Genomic DNA, 23791 nt, shown 5'->3' with positions numbered 1-23791 from the left:
ATTCAGTTGGTGTCATCTGTAAAGGGTGATTGAAGAACCAAACATATGCAAACCTCTGACTTACTGTAATAAATATTATATAAAATCAAGGTGCTTCAGTGGGCTACAAGAACTACTGCTTCTAATCTTTCTAATGTATTCTGTTAAACATTCCTATTTATAGCCTGTATTTGTTGTCTCAGTGTTGGAGATCTAATGGTTGTATGAAACCACCCATGTACCACAAGTCTCTAGAGGAACGGAAGGTTCCAAATGATTGGAAAAGAGCACAGGTAGTCCCAGTCTTCAAGAATGGTCATCGAGCAGATGCGCAAAACTATAGACCTATATCTCTGACGTCGATCTGTTGTAGAATTTTAGAACATGTTTTTTTGCTCGCGTATCATGTCGTTTTTGGAAACTCAGAATCTACTCTGTAGGAATCAACATGGATTCCGCAAACAGCGATCGTGTGAGACCCAACTCGCTTTATTTGTTCATGATACCCAGAAAATATTAGATACAGGCTCCCATGTAGATGCTACTTTCCTTGACTTCCGGAAGGCGTTCGATACAGTTCCGTACTGGCGCCTGATAAACAAAGTAAGAGCCTACGGAATATCAGAGCAGCTGTGTGGCTGGATTGAAGAGTTTTTTGCAAACAGAACACAGCATGTTGTTATCAATGGAGAGACGTCTACGGACGTTAAAGTAACCTCTGGTGTGCCACAGGGGAGACCATTGCTTTTCACAATATATATAAATGACCTAGTAGATGGTGTCAGAAGTTCCATGGGGCTTTTCGCGGATGATGCTGTAGTATACAGAGAAGTTGCAGCTTTAGAAAATTGTAGCGAAATGCAGGAAGATCTGCAGCTGATATGCACTTGGTGCAGGGAGTGGCAACTGACCCTTAACATAGACAAATGTAATGTATTGCGAATACATAGAAAGAAGGATCCTTTATTGTATGATTATATGATAGCGGAACAAAAACTGATAGCAGTTACTTCTGTAAAATATCTGGGAGTATGCGTGCGGAACGATTTGAAGTGGAATGAACATATAAAATTAATTGTTGGTAAGGCGGGTACCAGGTTGAGGTTCATTGGGAGAGTCCTTAGAAAATGTAGTCCATCAACAAAGGAGGTGGCTTACAAAACACTCGTTCGATCTATACTTGAGTATTGCTCATCAGTGTGGGATCCGTGCCAGATTGTGTTGACGGAGGAGATAGACAAGATCCAAAGAAGAGCGGCACGTCTCGTCTCAGGGTTATTTGGTAACCGTGATAGCGTTATGGAGATGTTTAGCAAACTCAAGTGGCAGACTCTGCAAGAGAGGCGCTCTGCATTGCGGTGTAGCTTGCTTGCCAGGTTTCGAGAGGGTGAGTTTCTGGATGAAGTATCGAATATATTGCTTCCCCCTACTTATACCTCCCGAGGAGATCACGAATGTAAAATTAGAGAGATTCGAGCGCGTACGGAGGCTTTCAGACAGTTGTTCTTCCCGCGAACCATACGCGACTGGAAAGAAAAGGGAGGTAATAACAGTGGCATGTAAAGTGCCCTCCGCCACACATCGTTGGGTGGCTTGTGGAGTATAAATGTAGATATAGATGTAGATGAAATTGTACATCAACAGTATATTTGTTGAACTGGGCATTTTAGAAAGTTTATGAGTTTTGGTAAAGTTGGCTGAATTTATGGCGTTCTGTGCCCCAGTCTGTAAAAACAGAACCCTTATAGGATCGCTTTGTCATCTGTCTGACTGTTATGAACCATTTTTCTCAGGAACAGCTTGATGTATCAAGTTCAAATTTATTCTACATATTGAGATCTATGGTTCTTTGGAGATGTAAAAATTGTAAGCTTCCAAGTCACTTCAATCAAAAGAATTGCCCATTGATATTGCATATTCTGATACTGAAAACACACTCATCAAACCTGTCTTTCAGACAGACGAACAGAAGAGATATGGACACCTTTTTCTCTAGAATAGGTTGGCGTATCCAGTTCAAATTTATGTCATGTGCTAAAGTTCATGGTCTGTTGGCAGTGGAAAAAATTTAAGCTTCTGAGTCAAGGCAATCAAAACATTCGGTCATATATACCACATATTTTGATACTCGCAAAATTGCTCATCAAAACCTATAGGGCACTGCAAGGTTTCACAGTACAAGCAAAGCAAAAAATCTGAAACTTGTTAAATTTTAATCATTATTGCATGCCAATATAAAATGTAAGTAGTAGTCATGTTTTAGTAAGTAAACAAAAATGTTTTATGAAATCTTCTCTCACTACATTATAAATGGAAGTTTCTTACTCACTTCTTTTTCTATGTCCGGGCTAGTCTGCGAAATTTTGATAGGGATTTTGAATTCCAGGGACCAATATCGTGCCAGTATCGATATTGATAACAGTGGGCAAAAAATCCCGAGATTCTCAATTCCTAGCTTTGTAACTCATCCATCATGGTAATCGAGTATCTCAATGCTTTTTTCATGCTGTTATCAATATTGTTGCTGGCACTATAATGGTCCTGGGAATTCAAAACGTGTATCAAGATTTCTACAATAGTTCCTGCACAGAACCTTTAATGCAAGAATCCTACTCACACTAGATTTTTTATTGTAGTATGGCATTTTAAAATCATTGTTTTTCTGTTGATGGCACTACTTTCTTGTAGTTTGAAAACACTACATCATTTGAGTGTGGAATCTGTGATGCAAATTCGTAACTAGTCTGTCTCAGATCATTTTTATAGGGCAAATTTGGTTGTTGTAAACAGAGTTAAGTGTGCTCAAGTATTGCGTTTTTCTCATTAGGTGGCATTACTGAAAGTGCTCTGAATGTAATGCAAGTTATTAATGTTGTTTTAGTTGTTTTAAAAGTTACATAAATAGCACTTGACAGTAATGTTATTGTAACACCTTGAAGGTTTATTTAACTATCTCGTAAATCAGTGAGTTACTTTTTAGCAGATTTATTAGTTCTTATAGTGATATCAACATTCTTACAGATTTTTGCTCTGTTATTTGCCTGAAATGCTTAGCCATAACAGGTACAGGGTGCAGCAGAACTGCCTTAGCAGTTTTAACGAGGAATAAAAAGTAAACCCGGATATATAGAGAAAAAATGATTTTATTTTCTAAATTAGTACAATATACCATTTTACATTCATTTAGCTTTGAAAATGATGTCCTGAAGATGGCGGCCGTTAGCATCAATACATTGTCGTAGTGCCCTGAAGTTTCAGCAGCTCTTGCAAACATATCGCGAGGTATGGCATTCACTTCATCAATAATCTGCTCTTTTAACTCTAGTAGGGTGTGAGGGCAGCTTCTGGCTTCTGAAAACCTTTTCCTTCAGATATCCCCAAAGAAAGCAGTCACAAATGCTCAAAGTGGTGACCACGCAGGCCACCCAACGTCACCCCTCAAAGATACGAGGCATCCCGGAAACATTTGTCTCAAAACATCAAGTGAAATTTGAGGTGTGTGAGCAGTAGCTCCATCCTGTTGGTACTAAAAGTCCCCCAGTCCATGTTCTTCAACAATCTCGTCCATTCTGAGTTGCATAAAATTTTGCAACATCGAAACATAACGTGTGGAATTCACTGTCACGGTCACTCCTTCCTCCTCAAAAAAGTAAGGGCCTACCACGCCAAACTGTGATATGGCACACCACACTGTCACTTTAGGAGAATTTTGTGGTCTTTCATGAATAATTCAGGGGTTATTTTCAGCCCAGTAGTGAGTTTTGTGTGGAATGTTGAACTGTCACCGAAAATCTCCTTGTGTAGCGATCGCAGGTCTGTTGTTTTCATAATAAGCACGAACAGCAAAACGATGATGTGCACCAGTCCAGAACATGTTGCCTACTGAAATGCGGTCAAAACGACTGATCAAAGGCAGACCACGTGCATCTGCCTAACCCCGCCCCCACCTACAGCCCCAGCAGTAATCGATAGAAACTGCTTAGTCTGTCCTGCCACACCCTGTGTATAGCTGCAACACTTGCAGTAAGACCAACAAAAACTATAAAACTTTCTTTACCAACAACATCATTTACTCTGTGAAATTACTTGTCTTTGATATGAAATATTTTGTTATGGTTTCAGTTGTCCTGCATCTCAATGGTATCAATTTATTCAGTAATTTAATTCTGAAAACTTTGCTGTAGGATTAATATAATGTCAAAAACTTATAATTATGACGTTTTCTTAGTAATACATATTTTTACCAGTAGCTAGAAAGCTTATGAGAGAATGCCACTGATACTTCTGCAGTTGCTTCATGCCCTGAAAGAGTTACAGTCATTCATACATATCTATACTGCAAAAACCATCTCAAATGTTTATATTCTTGGCTGATAAGTATCAAATGAGCACATGTTTCAATTTTTATTATGACCTTTTACAAATATTATTAATAATAAATTCCCTAGTTTCTTTTTGCAGCTTTGAAGAGCTCTCTTCTTATTGATTTCATCTATTATATTAGCTAACATACTATTGCTATTTTGACAAGCTCTAGGGACAGTATGCCCCATCCAGGAAACAAAATTAATAAACTACCCATTACACGGTTTGGGTAAACCAAACACTTTGGACTGTAATTTGGTTAAATTCTGTGCACTGTTACATTACATTTTCACCTATCTTTTATACTACATGATTACTACATATGTTCACAGTGGATGTGTGCTCACACACAGAATTAATAAGTTTAAATCCATAGCTAAATGATATATTAATTGGAGTTTTTGTACTTTTACATAGTACAGTTTGTATTTTCTACACTTTTGTACCACCTATCAGTTGTGACTTGTGGTATATGTATTTGTTCTGTCAAAGACTTTAATGAATTTTTAACACCTTGTATAGAACACATTTCAAAATTTGTACTCGTGCATCTTTCAGCTTTTAGATTGGCGCACATGATAGCCATCTTTTAAGTTTCTACGAAAACAATTAAAGATAAGCTTCTCTCATATAAATCATTTTATTGTTTATCAAAACATTTGCCTTTATACTTGTAATTTTCATGTGTTAATACCAGTTCTGAAAACATTTTTATGACCCTGATTTGAAGGATCCAACAAATGATGAAAAATCATTGCCCATGAACACTTTTTGTATGGCATAAAGCAAAAAAGAGGTCTTTACATGATGAATCAGATGAATACAGGCAGTGAGATATTAACTACACTCTGCAGCAAAATTAAAGTCTCCTGTAATAGTCTTCCACTCTGGTGCATAAGTTCGAAATTTGGCTCTAAGGTGCCTACACTCTTCTTCTGTAATGGAATGGAAGCATGGTGCCATGTGATGTCACCCCCAGGCTCAGTGATGCTTCAAACAGCAAGGTGTCAACAAATGCGGAAAAAAAGGCCACAGCTCAGAAGTTCTTGTGAGCATTAACGTGGGTTAACAATGTCACATTGGCACCAAATTTCATCACAATACTGCCCAATTCCACCATGGATGTGTTACGCAATAGAAAGGTCATCATGTCCCTTACAACCTACATTTTACCCCTTCTTTTTCCTCCTGTGTGATGAAAGTCGGAACTGTGACACCCAACTGAAATTGTATGGTTTTCTTATGAGTGGCCAAGGGAAACATTTCAGACACGCCACTTCTCAGAATCTACATGAAAAGTCCTTAGGGTGTGACATAAAGGGTGTCAGTGAACCACCCCTTCCGTCAGGACATTGATTCCCACACATTTCACTGTTAAAAATGACGTTTTGCAGTGCGATGAGCAACACAGCAGTGTTCATAAAATCCTTCCACACTGCTTCTGCTCCCTGAGGATTTCAATCCTACTCTAAGAACATCATGAAACTGCAACCCCACTGAACACTTTGGAAAGTGGTATGACCACAATTTTTTGCTCTGGTATACAGGGTAGGCGCACTATGGATGGTTCAAAACCATTCAATGAAATTTGAATGTGATCTGAATCTGCAAAAAGGTTTAATGCTTTTTCAGCACTTGTGTTTCATGAGCACCTGTTGAGGGGAGGTGGGGTGGGAGTACTACATTAAAATGTGTATGAATAAAATGACAAAGGGTCCCTCTAAGCCCCCAGTTCAGCAACACCATAGGTGAGAACCGTGCCTCTTTGTTGGGCATGTTGAAAATGTATCTTTCATAAACTTCGTCACTGATTCAGCCATGTGGGTAAAAGGAGGTGTGACAACCTTCCCATTGTTTGAAACATCTGCAGTGGTGTTGGGCATAATTGTGGTGAAATTTGCCAATGTCATATCATTAACCCACATTCACAGGAACTTTCATGCTGTGGCCCCTTTTTTTCTCTCCTCCCCCCCCCCCCCCCCCCCACCTCCTCTCCTCCGACACCTTCATGTTTGAAGTGTCGCTGAGCCTGAGGGTGATGTCACAGGGTGCCATGCTTTGGCACCATTACAGAGGAAGGTTGTAGGTCTTTGAGCCACATTTCAAACTTGGGATGCATTGTAGATTTTTTGTGTCAAATAAACAATCATTGGATGTACTGTGTGACAGTTGGTTTTGTTACAATGAAGCATTAAGTGTGATTTGGTTGTAGGGAAATTTAATCAGTGATTTCTGACAAACAAAATGTTGTATACGATTCTTCAGTAACTGTTCTTTAATCCTCTGTACCTGTGATTGCAACATGTCCAGGGTAACCAAAAAAACAAACGATAATTTCCTCAAAACTCCATCATAAACTTTTTATGCTTCCATTCATTTAGGAACTCCCAAACATTTGACTGCTGCTTAGTTTCTGGCCTGTAAGAGTGTGTTCAAATTTTGTCTCCTTGTACAATGTTGTACCAGATTTTGCATTTCCTAGCACCAGTTGACACAAATCTGTTTTTAAGCTTCAGTCAAATTGTAAAGCCTATGCTAACAACAGTTTTATTCACAGCTAAATTATTGCAGTTTTGGATATGGCTTAGGAATTCTCTCTCTCACAGTTAATCACATACTGTTCCTGTTCAGTTATGCTGCATACAGCATCAGTATTTTTGGGCACAACAGACCTTCAGAAATTCGTTTATACTTTACGTGTCACCATAACGAAATTCTGCAAATCAATATATAAACAGACTTTTCTGAAGGCGATTTGTTAACGAAAGCTGAACAGTGTTATTCGAGGCCTTCGTTAAAAATTGGAAAAATTCCTCCATTGAAAACTTTAATGTGAAATTTATGTTTTTTTTTTTTTTTTTTTTTTTTCCATAATATGGTTTATGTCAATACTCAGTGTAATTGAGCGTCATTTTCTGAGCTACCTTTGTTTTAAAAATCAGGAAAGACTAATTTTAAAGCAAACGTAATTTCATATCTCAATTGTCCCATATAATGGTCATTTGTAAAATCTTTAAAAGGCAACTCTCACAATTTGCCACACAATATGGGTGTCTAGATGTGCAGATAGTTGATAAACTCCATGTTACAGTTAAAAACTATTATTTTATAGTAGTATATGATAGTACAATATGTTTTGTTCCAGATCTTCAATTGCACAGATAGGAGAATTTCTTCGCATGAAAACAGCAAACATTGTGGATGGCACTGCACAGTCCTCATTGGTTGAGATTGCTGGAAATGTTAGTAGACCCTGCAACCGCTGTGGAAAAATCTTCTCATCGATTGAAGAGCTGCAAACTCATTCTCCTTGTCAAGAAAATAGTGATGCAAGTGACAAAAATGGAGGACCTGGTTGCAATTATTCATGTGAAGTATGTGGAAAACCATTTAAAAGAAAAGAACATTTATTTCAGCATCGTAAATTGCATACTGGTGAACGCCCGTATATCTGTAGTGTGTGTGGAAAGGCATTTAGTCGTAAAGAACATTTGGTGCGGCACGCAGTATCACATACTGGACAAAAAATGCATTCTTGTGATATGTGTGGTAAATCCTTTAGCAGGAAAGATAACCTTCATAAACATAGGAAAACACACGGAATATCAGGCCCTTACATCTGTGAAACTTGTGGCAAATCGTTTGTGGTGAAACATTATTATTTATTACATAAAGGTAGTCATTCGTCTTGTTCTTCAGCTGTCTCAGGTGAGGAACAAAATGCAGTTAACACTGAAAACTCACTAATGTACAAGTGTGATATGTGTTCTAAAAGTTTTGGAACAAAACAAAATTTACTAGCACACAAGTTGCGTCATCGAAACAAGACACCACCAGTCAGTGCAAATCCGACACTTCATAATGTTTCTCAGCAGCAGACTCCTGTGCAGTTAGAAAGTAGTGTTGGTGAACCACACACTGTTGCCTTATCTCACAATGCTGCCCCACTTACAACTATCAACAATTCAGCATTGTTGGCTCCAAACATTTTACATCATGTCAACACACCAGTAAGTGGAGCCGCTTCGCAGAGCAATGCTGCGAGTGCTGCAATGATTCAAGTGTCCTCATCTGCTGCAGCCTACCTCTGTACTCCAGGAACAGTTGCAACTAATGAACTCCTGGAATCTTACCGACGAATGCACTCAACGTGATCCACGTATTAATTAATGAACTGTGTTAACCTATAGAGACTCCACATAGGATTCTTTTATAGACTTCCTTCAGGAAAAATGTGAGTTCCGTCTTTCAAAATTTTTAACATGTAAAAGTACAATAAAGAACTGCAACTCATCAATTTATTTGGCTAAGGTAAGTACAAATTTTAATTAACTAATTTTATTGAAGCTCATATTAAAGTTATTATTATTTTAATAACTACCCTTTGTACCAAAATCATACAGCATGTAGTTCAGTATCTTTAATGTGTGGGGAGGGAGGGGGTTGCAGATTTTTCTATTAAAGTGTGGCATATATATCATATTAACACCACTAAATATTTAGCAGATTGTAATTTCATAAACAGTTTTGATACATATGTCTACAAGGCTTTTTGTATCAGCAGCCCATATAGTATTGAAAATGCAATTTATACATATTTTTAAATGTGTATGTAGAAACAAGTTTCTACAATTATTTATTTTTGTAAATCTATAATTTAAATAAATATTGGCTGTATTTTAATTTAGAAAGTGTGTGATTAGATGATGATTTGTGCAACCTTTCAGTCATAAGCCAAGCGTTGTGTCTTTAGGCTTCGTGCACCATCTCGATATATGCATTGTGGAACACTTCAGAAAATGCTTGATGCATAATGGAGCTCCAGGCTGATAAGTGTAGTTTTCCAATCTAAAATGATATTAATTTGACGAAACACCTTCTTTAGGAAGTTGTGATAAATGTAGGACAATTGCAAGAATGTATCGATGTGCTTTATTCAACAACATAACATGTTAAATTCAATATCCATAACCATTTAAAAGCTGTATCATCTTCGTCTACTTCTACTTCTTTGCATTAACCCAACTAGTATGTGATGTGCTGTACTCAAAATTAGGCCTTTTTTTTAAACTTCGTAGCCTGTTGCCCAGACTGTCGTCACAGTCATTAGTCGCCTAAGGGAGGAAGTTTGTGTGTGCAACCTGTCTGTGAATTGTGTGAACTGTGTTGTGTGTGTGATCACATTTCAACTGTTAATGTGTCACATTTTCTGTGGCAGAAATTGAGGACCAGGCTATATTTGCCTAAATGAGCATGAGAAACTGCCTAAAAACAACACTCGGGCTGGCTGGTGCACCAGCCATGGTCATTAATGAGCCACACTGGTTTGATCCGTGTCTTAAGTCATATTCCTGTTTCACAATGTAATGTATTACACTGTATGAGCAAGTTCACCAAAAGCTGCACATTGCAAAATAAATTTTCAACTTGAACTCTTAGTTGTGGTCAACAATGATTAGAGCTTCAAATTATTTAAAAATATGTGCTAGTGGCACATTGAAATTATGAACTGGGCCATAAGACATGCTCAAATGGCTTAGTCAGTACATCATTGCATCTGAAAAGGAAAAAAATTGCATTCCAATCCCAGTCTAACAAAGAGTTTTCAGAAAAATTATAGATGATATTACTAGAACCACAGCTAGGACATTAAAAATATTAAATATGAACTGCAGCTATGGAAGGATAATTCAGTGTCTTCCTGAATTATTTCAGCTGTGAACCCTGAGGAACACCATTAAAGCGAACAAAACCATGAAACAGTTTACTACTGATTATTGAAAGATTCAGTGCAGTATCTAAACATATAATGGGTTTAAGTTTAGCTTGGACACATCTTCATTCATCAGATCAAATCCCTTCAGAGAAATTTTTGATAACTGAGTGAAACTAAAATATGTTTCACAGTTAATAAATTGACATTGCCTTTATTGAGTATAGATTGATAGTACTTTAAAAATATCCATTCAGTGTTAGAATGGGACCCGAGGCAGTTGTTGGCATCATCTACAGCCATGGTCATCAAACTGCAGCATGCGGGCCTCATGTGGTCGAAATCGAGAGTTCATGTGGCCTGTCATTCTCAGCCATATTTTATAACATGCTTCTGGCACCTAAAAGTAGAATCTAAAAAGTCAACCAACTTTAAGGGCTTCTTAAGAGTGTATTTTTCTTGTTCAGTAAAAAACAAAATTATGTACAAATAGAGTCATATTTTAAGATGTGCTTTAATTTAATTGACGCTGGTGAATTCGGCCGTTTACCTCAGGGGCATAGGGGAAGTAGCAAGCTCACTGCATGTTAACAGAAATGAGGGAAAATTTATTGTTTGCTTTCCAATGCTGACAACTCAAGAGTGTGCACAAATAAATCCAATCAGCTGCTTTGGTATAAATGCTAAACAGAAGTACACGTACTCATGAAAGTGCATTATACAGATATGATACATGTGTGTAGTAAAATCTTTTTTGTATGCCATGTCCGAAAGAACAGACACACTCATGAAAGTGCATTATACAGATATGATACATGTGTGTAGTAAAATCTTTTTTGTATGCCATGTCCGAAAGAACACACACCATATATTCATATAACTGAATCGCCTAGATAGGCAATGGATCCACTATCTTCTGTGCAGCTGCAGGAATCTCAGAGTAGTGAGCATGGAGGAACTGGACTCGGAATAGGTGGCACTCAGTGGGAATGTGGGTTGGCCGTAAGTTGTGCCAAGATAGTTCTCCCAGTTGCGATAACACTATGTCCTGGATGGCAAAGTAGTTAACACACCTACCTAGTAAGCAGAAGATTCCGGTCCCAAATCCTGGTCCAGTACACATTTTCACTCATCGCTACTGATTCCACATAATGTCCCATTGCAGCTGACATCAGTAATCCCTTCGCTTTCCTTTCATTTCTCCCCCCACCCGTCCTCCTCCACGTGCAATTATTTATGTAAACTCTTTTTTTTGTCATCTGACATAAAACAAGTCATTTATATTATTCTTGTGACCTCACTTGTGTGAAGAATAATAATTTGTGTAATATCAAGGTTTAAACATCTTTTTACCTACAAATGTAGTTTATTTTTATTTATTTCAGTCTGGAAGTTTCTTCTTTGAATCACTAATGCTGACATGGTATCCAATCAGGAAAAGTGCCCAAGGTGTCCATCCCAGTAAGAGTTAGTTAATGGAATTACATTTTTCTGGATACACAATGAGTCTCAACGTTATCTTTGATAAGGATAGAAGCTGAAGCTATGAATTAACATTTGTGTCACTGCCGGGACTTGAACCTAGGTCTCTTGCTTACTAGGCAGACGTGCTAGCCACTAGACCACCATAGTGTTGTGGCTACCACAGCTGCACAGACTACCAATGTCAAACGCGTCCCTCATATGTCTCCAGAAAAATGTAATTCCATCAGGTCAATGGTTCACCTATGCCTGAGGTACAGCCATGGTTTCCCTATTACATATAAAGCTAGGGTGTTATTCCAGTGTTGGAGAGCCTCGGCAATAGTGATGTGAGAAGGGGAAAATGGGCTGAAGGTTTGAAATGGAGTTTGTGTTAGGGAGGGAATTGGACTTAGGTAGTCCGTTCAGATGTGGTAGTCGCAATGCTATGGTAGTGTAACAGAGGAGTACAGTCAGGAATAAAATAGAGAAAAAATATCCTATTAAAGATTGGAATACCATATAGCAGAATATTAGTAACAAAGTTTTAACTATGGCAGTATCATCAACATGGTACCAGGTGGTTAATGACATTTTAGCAGCAAACAAGAGACTACACACTGTAGAACTCACTGACTGCCATTTGTGTCACTGATGTGGATTTTTTGACATGACAGTTCACAGATTTACTTGCTCAGGGTATAATGCCTTATGGACCCAAATAAAGTAGCGGTTGGCATTCCTCAGGAGAAATGATGGTAGATTCATCACTGTAAATGAACTAGTTGCTCCAGATCGGATGTTCTTTCCATGGCAAAAGACTAACACCATAATGTGGCTACACAGCAACTTTGTTCACACCATCATCCACAAAAAAGAACTCCAACAGCATTGAGGACTACAAATGCTATATCATGAAGGAATATTACAAGCAGCTAACAAAAAAGAACCACAAGAAGAACTTTTGAAATAAGTTAGAAATAGTATATAAAAGGAAGGCACAGGGTGAAGTGGTGTTTGGAATTTGTGTGAACGGAGACTTGCACAGTGTTATGAACTATGTCTGAACAAATAATCACTCAGTTCATGATATAATTGCTAATTTGCTTTCCATTATGAAGACTAGTTCAGATTTCTTTATCTGCAGAGGAGCATTTCATTTGGCTATAGCTTTGAAGGTTGCTGAAGGCGAATTACAAAGAGTGCAAGGACAGGCTATAAGGGGTGATGGAAGGCCTGAAATAAATAATTTTTTAAAAAAATGGCTAGTACATCTGCTCAGTTAGCAGTAGACCCAGGTTCAAGTCCCAGCTGTGGCACACATGTTAATTCATTGCTTCAGCTTCTATCCTTATCAAAGATTTTGTTACTTTAGTATATCAAGCAAAATATTACAGATCAGACTGATTTTCCATCATTTAATATATGTAAAACTATCATCTGCCAGTCTGTCCCTTTATGACAATTTTGAATTAATGAAGTTATATTTCTTAAAACCATCTCCATTCTATTATATTTGACCTAATACAAAAGCCCGATTCAAAATGGTGTGCTGCAGGTGCCAGGTATTCTTGCAGATATTAGGGTGTGAAGAAGATGCCTAGAAAATGTGCCCAGAAATCAGAAAGACAAACATGGGATCCAGTTGCGATTGCACTGGTCAAAGTACCTGCTTAGGTACAAAAAATTGGTCATTGTGTAAGCCTGCAGGAAACTGCATCCAGTTCCAGTACTTTTACTTTTCCACTTAAAATATTTGGTGTGATACCTTATAATACAAAATGTTTAAATCACACACACATTTCTGATGCAGCCTGAGGTATTGCCCTACTTGTCAGTATTGGCACTTAAGCAAACAAAGTTTGATGACCACTGACCTAGATAATTATTGTGGAACGCAGAGCTACACTACAAGTACGTATTTGCATATTAAAACAATCCAGGCATTTCAGTTATCATATTCTGATAATCCATCAGCATACACTGCACATGTGGAACATGTGAATGACAAGTTATTTCTCCACATGTTCAGGTTGTCAATTTATTGAGATGATTGTTGGCTATAATTGCATAATGCTGTTGTAATGACCAGCACTTAATATTAACATGTCAGATAGTTTTTTGGTTTGTCAGTGGACACAGTGAAAGGTAAAAACATGCCAACATCATTTCTTTTGTCCTGTTATCAGAGCATGCTCCGAGGTGTGTACCATGATCCCTAATTTCAATATAGCACTGGAAACATGTCTGCGAGTTAACACTACCTTTCTGTGGTATGTTTGGACTTACTTTCTATAAAACCAGTGAAGATGTGTCCAATAAAAATTTTGTTAGATATTATAGTTTAGTAGAACATAAACAAACTTTTTAGCTTCCTTCATTTCCCAAAAGCACATATGAACATGTTCAGTAACCAAAGGAAATTGCTTTATATTTTTGTCTGTATAAATGTAGAACCAGGTTTGATAGAATCATTTTTCAGCCTTTTCGAGATATAATGAAATTAAGTTGTCTACAAATAATAATTGTACTTGTAGAAACAGTAAGCAGAAGTGTTTCAGCAAACTTCAACAGTATTATGTATACCCCATGTAGTGAAGTCACTGTTTATATGAATATTGCAGAATGAAATTTTAATATTCTAAATTTATTTTGTTCACTAATCATAACTGATGGTGCACCTTGGCTTGTGATTGTTATGTTTGTACTCTTATATCATTTCAGTGATTCAGCAATAAATTTTAAATTCATATTATTAATGAATGTTTCATCAATGAGACATTTGGCATCTGTGTATGCATAAATGTGTATATGTAAGTGAAAAGGTTTCACTGAGCAACATTATGAACAGTGAATTTCTGCTTATAGTGCCAGAAACGACAATGTCTTGAGTTGTCAATAAAATCTGGACAGTTACATTAATTCCTAATATGGTACTCATTACATTTCAAGTGTTACTAAAGGTATTAAATAAAAGCTTATTATGATCACACTAGTCAAATGATGCTACAATTTAAAATTCAAATTTCCACACCTATCCCACCCCCCACCCCCCTTGTCCTTGTCACTACCAAACTGTAAAGATATTAATCAGCTTGATTGCTTCCTCAATGGGACCACAGATCACTGTGTTTTATGTCAGAAATTATAATGCTGTTCTCATACTACTTCCAAATTGAAGGAGTTTCACTGTTACTATATTCGATCCGTATCAATTATCTTATTTCTTTATATGAGGGCCTCTCTTTCCAAAGAAATGAAATGTGGGGATTGTGTGTGAAAAACAGTATCACATTGTGTGATGTAGTTAAACTTCAAATATGCAATATCAACAATGTATTATAATTAGTGCTAAAATGGTACAAAATGAAGTTGTTTAATAATCATTTATATGGTAGCAATTGTGTTTTGGATAAAACATGTCACCACAGAACAAACGCCAAAGTTTTTGTATGAAGTAATTGCTGTAGTTTTGGAGAGAAAAGTCATTTCTTTATATTGGTTGAAGAAGCTTTTGTAAGCACTCAATGGTAGTAGCTACCCATGTTAAATAGCTAAAGATCATTAAGTTGACATCAAAACTAATAACAGGCTCTGCAATATCGCAAGTAATGAAACTTTTATGTTCCATTTATTATCCAGTTATAATTTTTGGGAGCACAAAGAAGTAAAAGAATAAGGAAATCATTGTGATAACATCATGTATATCCAACCTGGCCAGTATTGCAGCAGTGTTCTGTCTCGCTTGTTTTGATGAAGGACCCAATTTGGGATTTCATATTCTCTCTCTCTCTCTCTCTCTCTCTCTCTCTCTCTCTCTCTCTCTCTCTCTCTCTCTCACACACACACACACACACACACACACACACACACTTAGGTTGTTGGGCATTTGCCATAATATGTGTTAACATTATTTGTTTACACCAATTTCATATTGATTTTAAAATATCATTGACTTCATGATTTGCATATTTTTGAGCTATTGAATTATCCAGAATTTAAACCTGTAATCCTGCACTACATCAGCCACACACTGGGGAATTCCCTATTGACTAGATAGGAAATACAGACATTAAATCACAATGGATTTATCTCAAAATCTGATGAATTTCTTTGTAAAGAAGTTAGCATTTATTTCAAAGAAAACAAATCAGTTTAAATACTCTTATTCTTTTACTTTTTTCTCATGGAATATTTAAAATACGCTATTTTTCCATACAAATATGAAAGATTTTTAAAATTATGCAGCATTATTTAACCCTTTAACTGCTCTGGATGTGTTAACGCGCACACCTTTGTACCTGTCCCTGTGTGCTCTGAACGTGTTTATGTTTATATCTCCCCAACTTGGGTAACTTGAGAGGAGGGTAAAAGAAAAAACATGTTTACACCGGAAGTTTTCCTGAAGGTAACAAAATATAGCTGCAATGAGAAGAATGCAAGTCTCTTATTCAATTATAAAGATATAATATATTTGTGCTTTTAAATGAGACTCATATCAGATTATAGAAGAGATTCATTTCCTGAGTTCATTAATTCTTTAATTGATCCTTCTCACTCATTCTTCTGGAGTAATTCAGTTCATTTTTTATTTTTAAAACTGATGGCAATGTCTTTATCATTAAATAATCATTTGCTGAGTTGCAAAATGCTCAACATGGGTCCATTCTTAATATATCCCTTCTATGTTAGCTTTATATATTTGAGAAACTGATCATTATTCCATTTCATATGGAACACATTTGAATATTTTACAAAGAACCTAGAATGCAAGTGCAAAATTCTTTGAAGGTACATTAAGATATACTTTATCAGTCATGAATGCGCAGTTTCTTCCATATCATTAACATATTTTTAGAAACTATTTTTTATAGTTAATCAAATGTTACCTTTGATAAATATCATGCTGATGTGCCATGATGATGTAGGTTCATCAGAAATAGTTTATGAAATGGTTAAGTCAACTGAATGATTTGATTTGTTGACACACATTGGCAGGCTCATATTTATCACACATCACCTTATTGATCAGTCTTGTTTCTCATCTTTAAAGGTTGTTTCTAATTTGTTATGAATGTGTTAGATCATAATATTATGTAAAATCTGTTGACGCATGTAACCCCCCCCCCCCCCACCTCCCACCCCCCCTCCTCTCTCTCTCTCTCTCTCTCTCTCTCTCTCTCTCTCTCTCTCTCTCTCTCTCTCTCTCTCTGTGTGTGTGTGTGTGTGTGTGTGTGTGTGTGTGTGTGTGTGTGTGTGTGTGTGTGTTTAAAAGGTTATTTAATGGTGCTGCAAGTTAACACCAGTTCAATCAGTTTTTACTGTCAAAATCTCACTAACATGTTTTGGATACATTTTCATATCAACGGAGACCCCACTACCTTCTGTGTTCCAGTTAAAAAAAAATTCACTAACATTTCACCTTGTTGTTGTTGTTGTATTCGTGAAGATGTAATTACTCCTACAAAAACTCAAGAAAAACAGAAGAAATAAAACTGAATTCTAAAATGTTTTTGAAACCATTTTGTAGGCCTTAAAGTACGAAAATTTTATATAAAACACTACACATCTTCCAATCATATTTTATCTACAAAAAGATAACTGGAGTAATGCAGTTCTTTCTCTGTTTGTCCATTGTGAAACGGGAGTTTACCTTATGTTTCTATAATAAAATTCATACAACAGTTAGGATGTTGCACTAAATTGTGTGCTTTATTGTCTTGAATCCGTTACATCAGATAAAAAAATTTAATGAACCGGTGATTCTGAGATTCATGTCATTTCACTAATGATAGTGCCCAGGTAGCATACAAATAACTGATTGAATCTTGAATCTGTAGATTGGTTCTTAGTTTGTATGCAGAGGCAAAATAAAATCATGTAAAGTCTACATGATTGTAGTTTTTGTAGAGTATGCTCCACTCAAAATGAATTGGATGGATTAATCTGTTTCACATGTTCATATGGATTACAAGTAAGTGTGTTAAAGGAAATGACTGTGTACATCTTTAAGTGACAAATCTCAATTTGAAATCACAAACTCAGACGAAAAGAAATTCATAAATGTGAGGAACAAATCTCTCTCACAGCTAAATTTTGCTTAATCATTCATATACAGTTTCTTTTTGTAAATTAATTCTTTGGTGAATAAATAACAGTGGGTTGTGAATATTGCAGGTGCGAGTGGAAAAGTTGTGTTCATGTGCAATTTTAGCTTTTAATTGTATGTGTGGTAGTACTGTATCTGTTGATGTTTTCTTGTGTTATTCTGCCTGTCTGTATTATTTAACATGGACACTGCCATACTGCCTCAGAATTGTGAGGTTACCTCATAAAATATGTATAGAAGATTTTGCAGCACATTCTCATAATGCCATAGTCTCAATAATTGACAGCACTAAGAAGTTAAACACTATGTTATTTTTGCCTAAAGTATGTCATTGAAAACTGTCCAAAGCTTACATTCATTTGAAGAACTTGGTTGGTGGTTTTTTTCCTCTGCTCATATTTTATGTAGATTCAGATTGATTTGCATTTTAACTTATGGCATACTATGTTGTGGCACTTTTAAAGAGACTGCTTTCCAAGGATAGATTGTTTTAATGTTTTCATTTAGCTGTATAGTTTGTGCAGTTTTTGGAAAGATGGTTACATATTCTAAAAATATTTGGACATTCTGAATTATTATAATTCAGTGTTGATATTTCAATATTTTATGTATACAAAAGATTAACATAAATTTTCCTGTCAGAAAATAATGGGCATTATTATTTTATCTTTGGAGACTGTTGTGGAGTTTTGATAATGTATGGACTGTAAACAGTTGATATAAGAATCTAGAAACATGATTGAAATTTTGTTTCGTGTATTCAGATTAGAAAATGTCAGATTGTGTATTGGACTGAAGAACAAATATTTTTGTATGTATAGCTCCAAGAATTGTACAGAATTTGTTCTCCTCAATGTATTGCTGATTATTGAATTGAGTAGTTTTGTGTTAGAGAAATAAATAGATAAATAAAACACAGACAAACAAGATTATTGTTTTGTCTGAAGGTGCACTAAGTCAGTAATAATTTGAGGAGACAAATAGTAAGCTATATTTTTAATTTGTATTCATAAATGAGATAGTATGTAATGTAACTGCACTTAAATTTTTATTGTAACAATATAGCCTTGGTATTTTTCTTTAAATATCACACTTACTTTAGCTGTATCATATATCATGATAAAATACTGTCACTCCATTATATTTTCCTAGAAACTAAATAATAATTATAATCATAATAGTGTTTTTTGAGAGTCTGCAAGGATGTATGCTATATGTAATAAGCTTTCATCTGCAGTAAATGTAAATGTGTTCTGATCACATTTTAGCTGAACAGCTACTAGCAGTGGACTAAATAGTCTGTGAAATAAATATTTCATCCGAAGGTGTTCATTATTTTTCAGCTACTAGAATATTAATTAAGGAATGTATTCTTGTATTGTTTAACAATGATATGGTTATTCCTCTGTACTTTTTTCTGCATGCTTAGTGAAAGCTCATTATTTGTGATTATTGTAATAAGATTCAAAAGGTTTCTTTACTATTTCCAATACCTGATTTGTGTTTTTCTGTTTAAATTTTTCATGATGATTTTGTTGAATGGAAGGTAGCTGCCTTATTACACTTGTTGCATTCAGGGAAGGCTAAGTTAGAAAACAAATACCCATGGGATAATTGTATTGTATCATTCAAGGGAATTAGTGGAGTGTGGTGGTTGGAAAAACAAACTTCTGTTCAGTTGAGTACAGGGTTATCAACTCAATGTCAAATAGGGGTAACGCAGGATTATGTCTAATAATGAACAACAAAAGAGGAATGCATGCAAGCTATTCTGAACAGCTTAGTAAAGGCGTTATTGTAGCTATGATAAACACATAGCCAATATACATCCCAGTAGTATCAGTGCATATTCCTACTAACACCACAGATGAAGAGCTTGAAAGAATGGATGATGAAATAAAAGAAATTATTCAGTCCATGAAAGTAGGCAAAAATTTAATTGTGATAGATACTGGAACTGAGTAGTAGGAAAAAAGGAGAGAAGAAAAAATATTTGGCAAACATGGACTGGGAAAACAGATAGGGGAAGCAGCCCGATAGCAATTGTTAGTTGTGTGCAGTCTGAAATTCTCACTCTTGGATTAAGAATCAAGGATTCCTGAAAGAAGGTTGTGTACATGAAAGAGGCCTGGAGACAGTGAACTGTTTCAGATAGATTATGTGATTGAAGACAGAAATTTCAAAACTAGGTTTGAAACTCCAAAATATTTGCAGGCCCAAATGTGGACTATGGCCATAATTTAGTAATTGTGAACTGAAGAAATTGCAGTAGGAAATTAAGGAGATAGGAACTGGATAAATAGAAAGAATCATCGGTTATTGAGAGTTTTGAATGCAGTATTAGGCAATTGACTGAAACAAATGAAAGCAGTACAACAGAAGATGAAAGGATAGCTTTGACAGACGAAATAGTGAAGACAGTAGAGGGTCAAAAGACAAGGCCCAGTGGAAATCCTTGAATAACACAGAATATATTGAATGTAACTGCTTTGCCAGTGACATTGTAATTGTAAGAGCAGCTGAGCAGAGTGCATAGTATCTTGAAAAGAGGTACAATGAGTATCAATAAAAGTAAAACAAAGGTAATGGAACGAAGTCCAATTAAAGCAGATGATTTTGAGGGAATTAGATTATGAAAGGAGACACCAAACATGGTTGATAAGTTTTGGTGTTTATGCAAAAAATTATTGATGATAACCAAAGTACAGAGGATATAAAATGTAGACTGGCAATAGCAAGGAAAGCATTGCTGAATAAGAGAAAATTTGTTAACATTCAATACAATTTGAATGTTAGAAGTATTTACTGAAGATACTAGTCTGAAGTATAGCCTTGTACAGAAGTACTTGTGGACTACAAACAGTTCAGACAACAAGAGAATAGAAATTTCTGAAATGTGATACTGCAGTGGTGTGCTAAAAATTATTGGATAACAAATGAATAGGTACTGAATCAAATTTATGGTGTAAATTGATTAAATGAATGTATTGCTTGACAGACAACATTCTGAGGAATCAAGGAAGTTGATTTGGTAATTGGGGAGGGCAGGTTGTTAAAAATAGGACATCAAGGCTCTGTTACAATAATCAGGCTTCAGTGGATGGAAGTTGCAGTAGTTATGCCACAATGATAATTATATAGAATAGGCTAGTTGCATCAGACCAATCTTCAGACTAAAGGCCACAACATCATGGTGTTGACTAACTCCATTATACTTACACACTCTAGTGCAGCATCTATTTCTTTGCAGTATGAAGAGAAATTGTTAAGGTGAAAATATTTCTCTGTACACTTCAGTTGAACTGTCAAAGTGATCTCAGTTTTGTTTTAAAACAGATCTATTACTTATAATTGTATACCAAAGAAGTAAAGAGGCACAAGTCCAAAGTCTGCAATTTCTGCCTAAGATCACATTTGTAACTTCTAGGCACTACTTAATTTGTGGGAAGGAATGAAATTCCATGGCACGGATGTGCACCCCTTTGACACTGCATGATCAGCTGAGCAGGACTACTGACCTTCCACCATAAATGAAACAACATGTAAGAATGGCAAATACATATTAGCTGTGGAAATAGTGCTTATGCCCCCCATACCTCATAGACATAGAATTATCTCAATGGCATCCATATAACAATTGTAAAAAATATTGCGTGTGTCAAGAGTTCTAGCATGCAAATGTGAAGAGACAGAAAAATATTTCCTCAAGTGTGTGTGTTATGAATAACTGAGACATTAGTAGAACTAATATATTTTGTAACAGTTTCTTCCACATTAAAACAGGAGCTGAGTTCATAGGTGACTGGGGTATTCATAGTTTGTGCTGAAACAAAGCACCCACAGTTGCAGAGTTGAGTGGGCTGTGACAAAACTTACAAACTAGAGTATGGGATGTGAGTTACCTGCAACATACCACAAACATTGTTAAAAATAAATGTTAGTAAAATGGCACACAGTGACATAATTTGGTCGCAGGAGTAAGGAAAGGAAAAGCAACAATATCACACTTACACAAAGAACTTCGGCATTTAAAGCAGTCAAGCATTTTAAGAGGCTGTATCCTTCTAATAGAAGTTTTTGTCATACTATCAAATCTGAAAACTTCCAACATTTAAAAACTTTATGAATGTCTTAAACTAGTGGCCGTGCAGTTCTAGGCGCTTCAGTCTGGAACCACGTGGCCGCTCCAGTTGCAGGTTCGAATCCTGCCTTGGGCATGGATGTGTCTGATGTCCTTAGGTAAGTTAGGTTTAAGTAGTTCTAAGTTCTAGGGGACTGATGACCTCAGATGTTAAGTCCCATAGTGCTCAGAGCCATTTGAACCAATGTGTGAAAGAGTGTCAAAACCGGCGAAAATTCCCAAGAAATATTAGCAAGAGAGCAACTATATGGCCCAAATGAAGCAAAAAATATAATACAGAGAGGGAATAGGACACATGAAGAGAGTGTGTTGCTTGAATACCTTAAAGTACTATACTGAGAAAAGTAATTAATGAAAAACAACATTTTTATGCACTGAAGTCTGTTGTATGTTACACATGCAATAAGTCATTTTACAAATGCAGTACAGCAATTCATACATCATAGAGAAAATGTTCATAGTTGCCAAAACTTTGTCTAGGAACCAGAGAAAACATTGTATGACACATTGCAACTGCTTGTTTGAACTATCCTGTGGTCTTCATGCCTCAAGGTGTAACTACTCTGATGGGAAAAGACGCAAATAAAATTAAAAAAAAGAAAGCTTACTTGATGGATCTGTGGGTCACACCATCTCAATTCTCCACCATCTATGTGGATGATTTTTGTAATAATTGAGATTTGTCAGAAGGGAAAGTGTTAGCCACAATGTTTATTCCATACTTTTCAAAGACTTCATTGGAAAGAAAATGAAAAAAGTAACCTCACCTATTTGGTTACAGTACCCACATGAAACTTAAATGCAAATGAAAGTGAATCTGAAAGTTTTAGCATAAAGTTTTGTTCCTACCCTTCACAAATTTTACACCCCCCACAATACACCTGTTTCCAACACAGAAGCTCTTCACAGGAAGTGTAACCACAATGCTAATTGGACTATAAGCAGGTTTGATTGACTTTGATAACTTACTCTCTTCGGCGCATATGACCCTAGTTGTTTCTGCACCCTAAAACAAAAACACAAACTTACTCTCCTCATTGATCAAACAATGAAAAATCTCATCTTGTCAAATGAGTTTTACTTTCTAAGTACAGAGCACTGGACACATTTCTGCCCTGGTATTGTGTCATTACTTAACCACTAGTGACTTAGTTTCCTTCCCTGCCCTTCATCTATTCAATGTAAAACCCCTCTTCGAGTGATAAATTCCCATTTGTGAGCTGTCAGCTAAGAGAAATGGATACTTAGCATAGCAAATGGCCACCACAATCACCTATTTAGAACAAAATGGATCACTGTAAATGTGCTAATCTACAATTCCAATGATACATCCATCCAAAATTCTGATGTCAAGCGTTGTGTGGGATGCTTCTTTACAATCAAGGTACAGTGAGAGCTCGGTGACAATTCAAATGCCAAGCAGTTGCAGAGCCCCTCAGAACCCTTCAGATAACGATGTTGAAACCATGAATGAACAATCAGTTGAATCAAATACTACAGTGGTTGTATTTGGACTCAATCGATAGCTCCACACGTTGATGCCATCCAGAATATTGGTTCATATGGAATACAACACGAACAGCTGTACGAACACAAAGACAAGATTAAACTAAGTACAGCATGCATAGAGGCACTTAAGCAGTCATTCTTCCTGTATTCCATACGCAATTGGAAGTAGCAGAGACCCTAACATGTGGTACAATTAAAGTACCCTTTGACATGCACTTCACAGTGGTTTACAGAATGAAGATATAGAATAAAATGTATTTTGCTAAATACAGTTAATTCTCTTGTTCCTCTCTGCATAGAAATAGTCCTGGCACATAATACCATTTGAAGAAAAATGGAGAAAGTTAGGAAGAAATGTCTGTTCCACATTTCTTGTACAGTTATGCAGTATAGACAACAATTAGTGTACCTGTTGTGCAGTCTTTGCTGCCCTTGCTTCTGCTTATGTGCAGGATAAATGAAAAGATCTCCTTCACATTGTTCAGTTTCATGAGATCCATTTTTATTTCCATTC

General features: G+C 36.2%; 1 protein-coding gene across 1 annotated transcript in view; it reads left to right on the top strand.

Annotated features, from left to right (window-relative positions):
• Positions 1-18951, top strand: part of LOC126298357 (zinc finger protein 85-like) — a 99643-nt gene extending 80692 nt beyond the window's left edge. The window contains exon 6 of the mRNA XM_049989651.1: positions 7490-18951. Coding sequence (XP_049845608.1) covers positions 7490-8498 — 1009 coding nt within the window. The 3' untranslated portion in view covers positions 8499-18951. The remainder of the gene's footprint in view (positions 1-7489) is intronic.
• Positions 18952-23791: the final 4840 nt, after the last annotated feature.

This window comes from Schistocerca gregaria, chromosome X, assembly GCF_023897955.1.
Source record: "Schistocerca gregaria isolate iqSchGreg1 chromosome X, iqSchGreg1.2, whole genome shotgun sequence".
Classification (NCBI taxonomy): Eukaryota; Metazoa; Arthropoda; class Insecta; order Orthoptera; family Acrididae; genus Schistocerca; species Schistocerca gregaria.
This window is presented reverse-complemented; position numbering and strand designations above follow the sequence as displayed.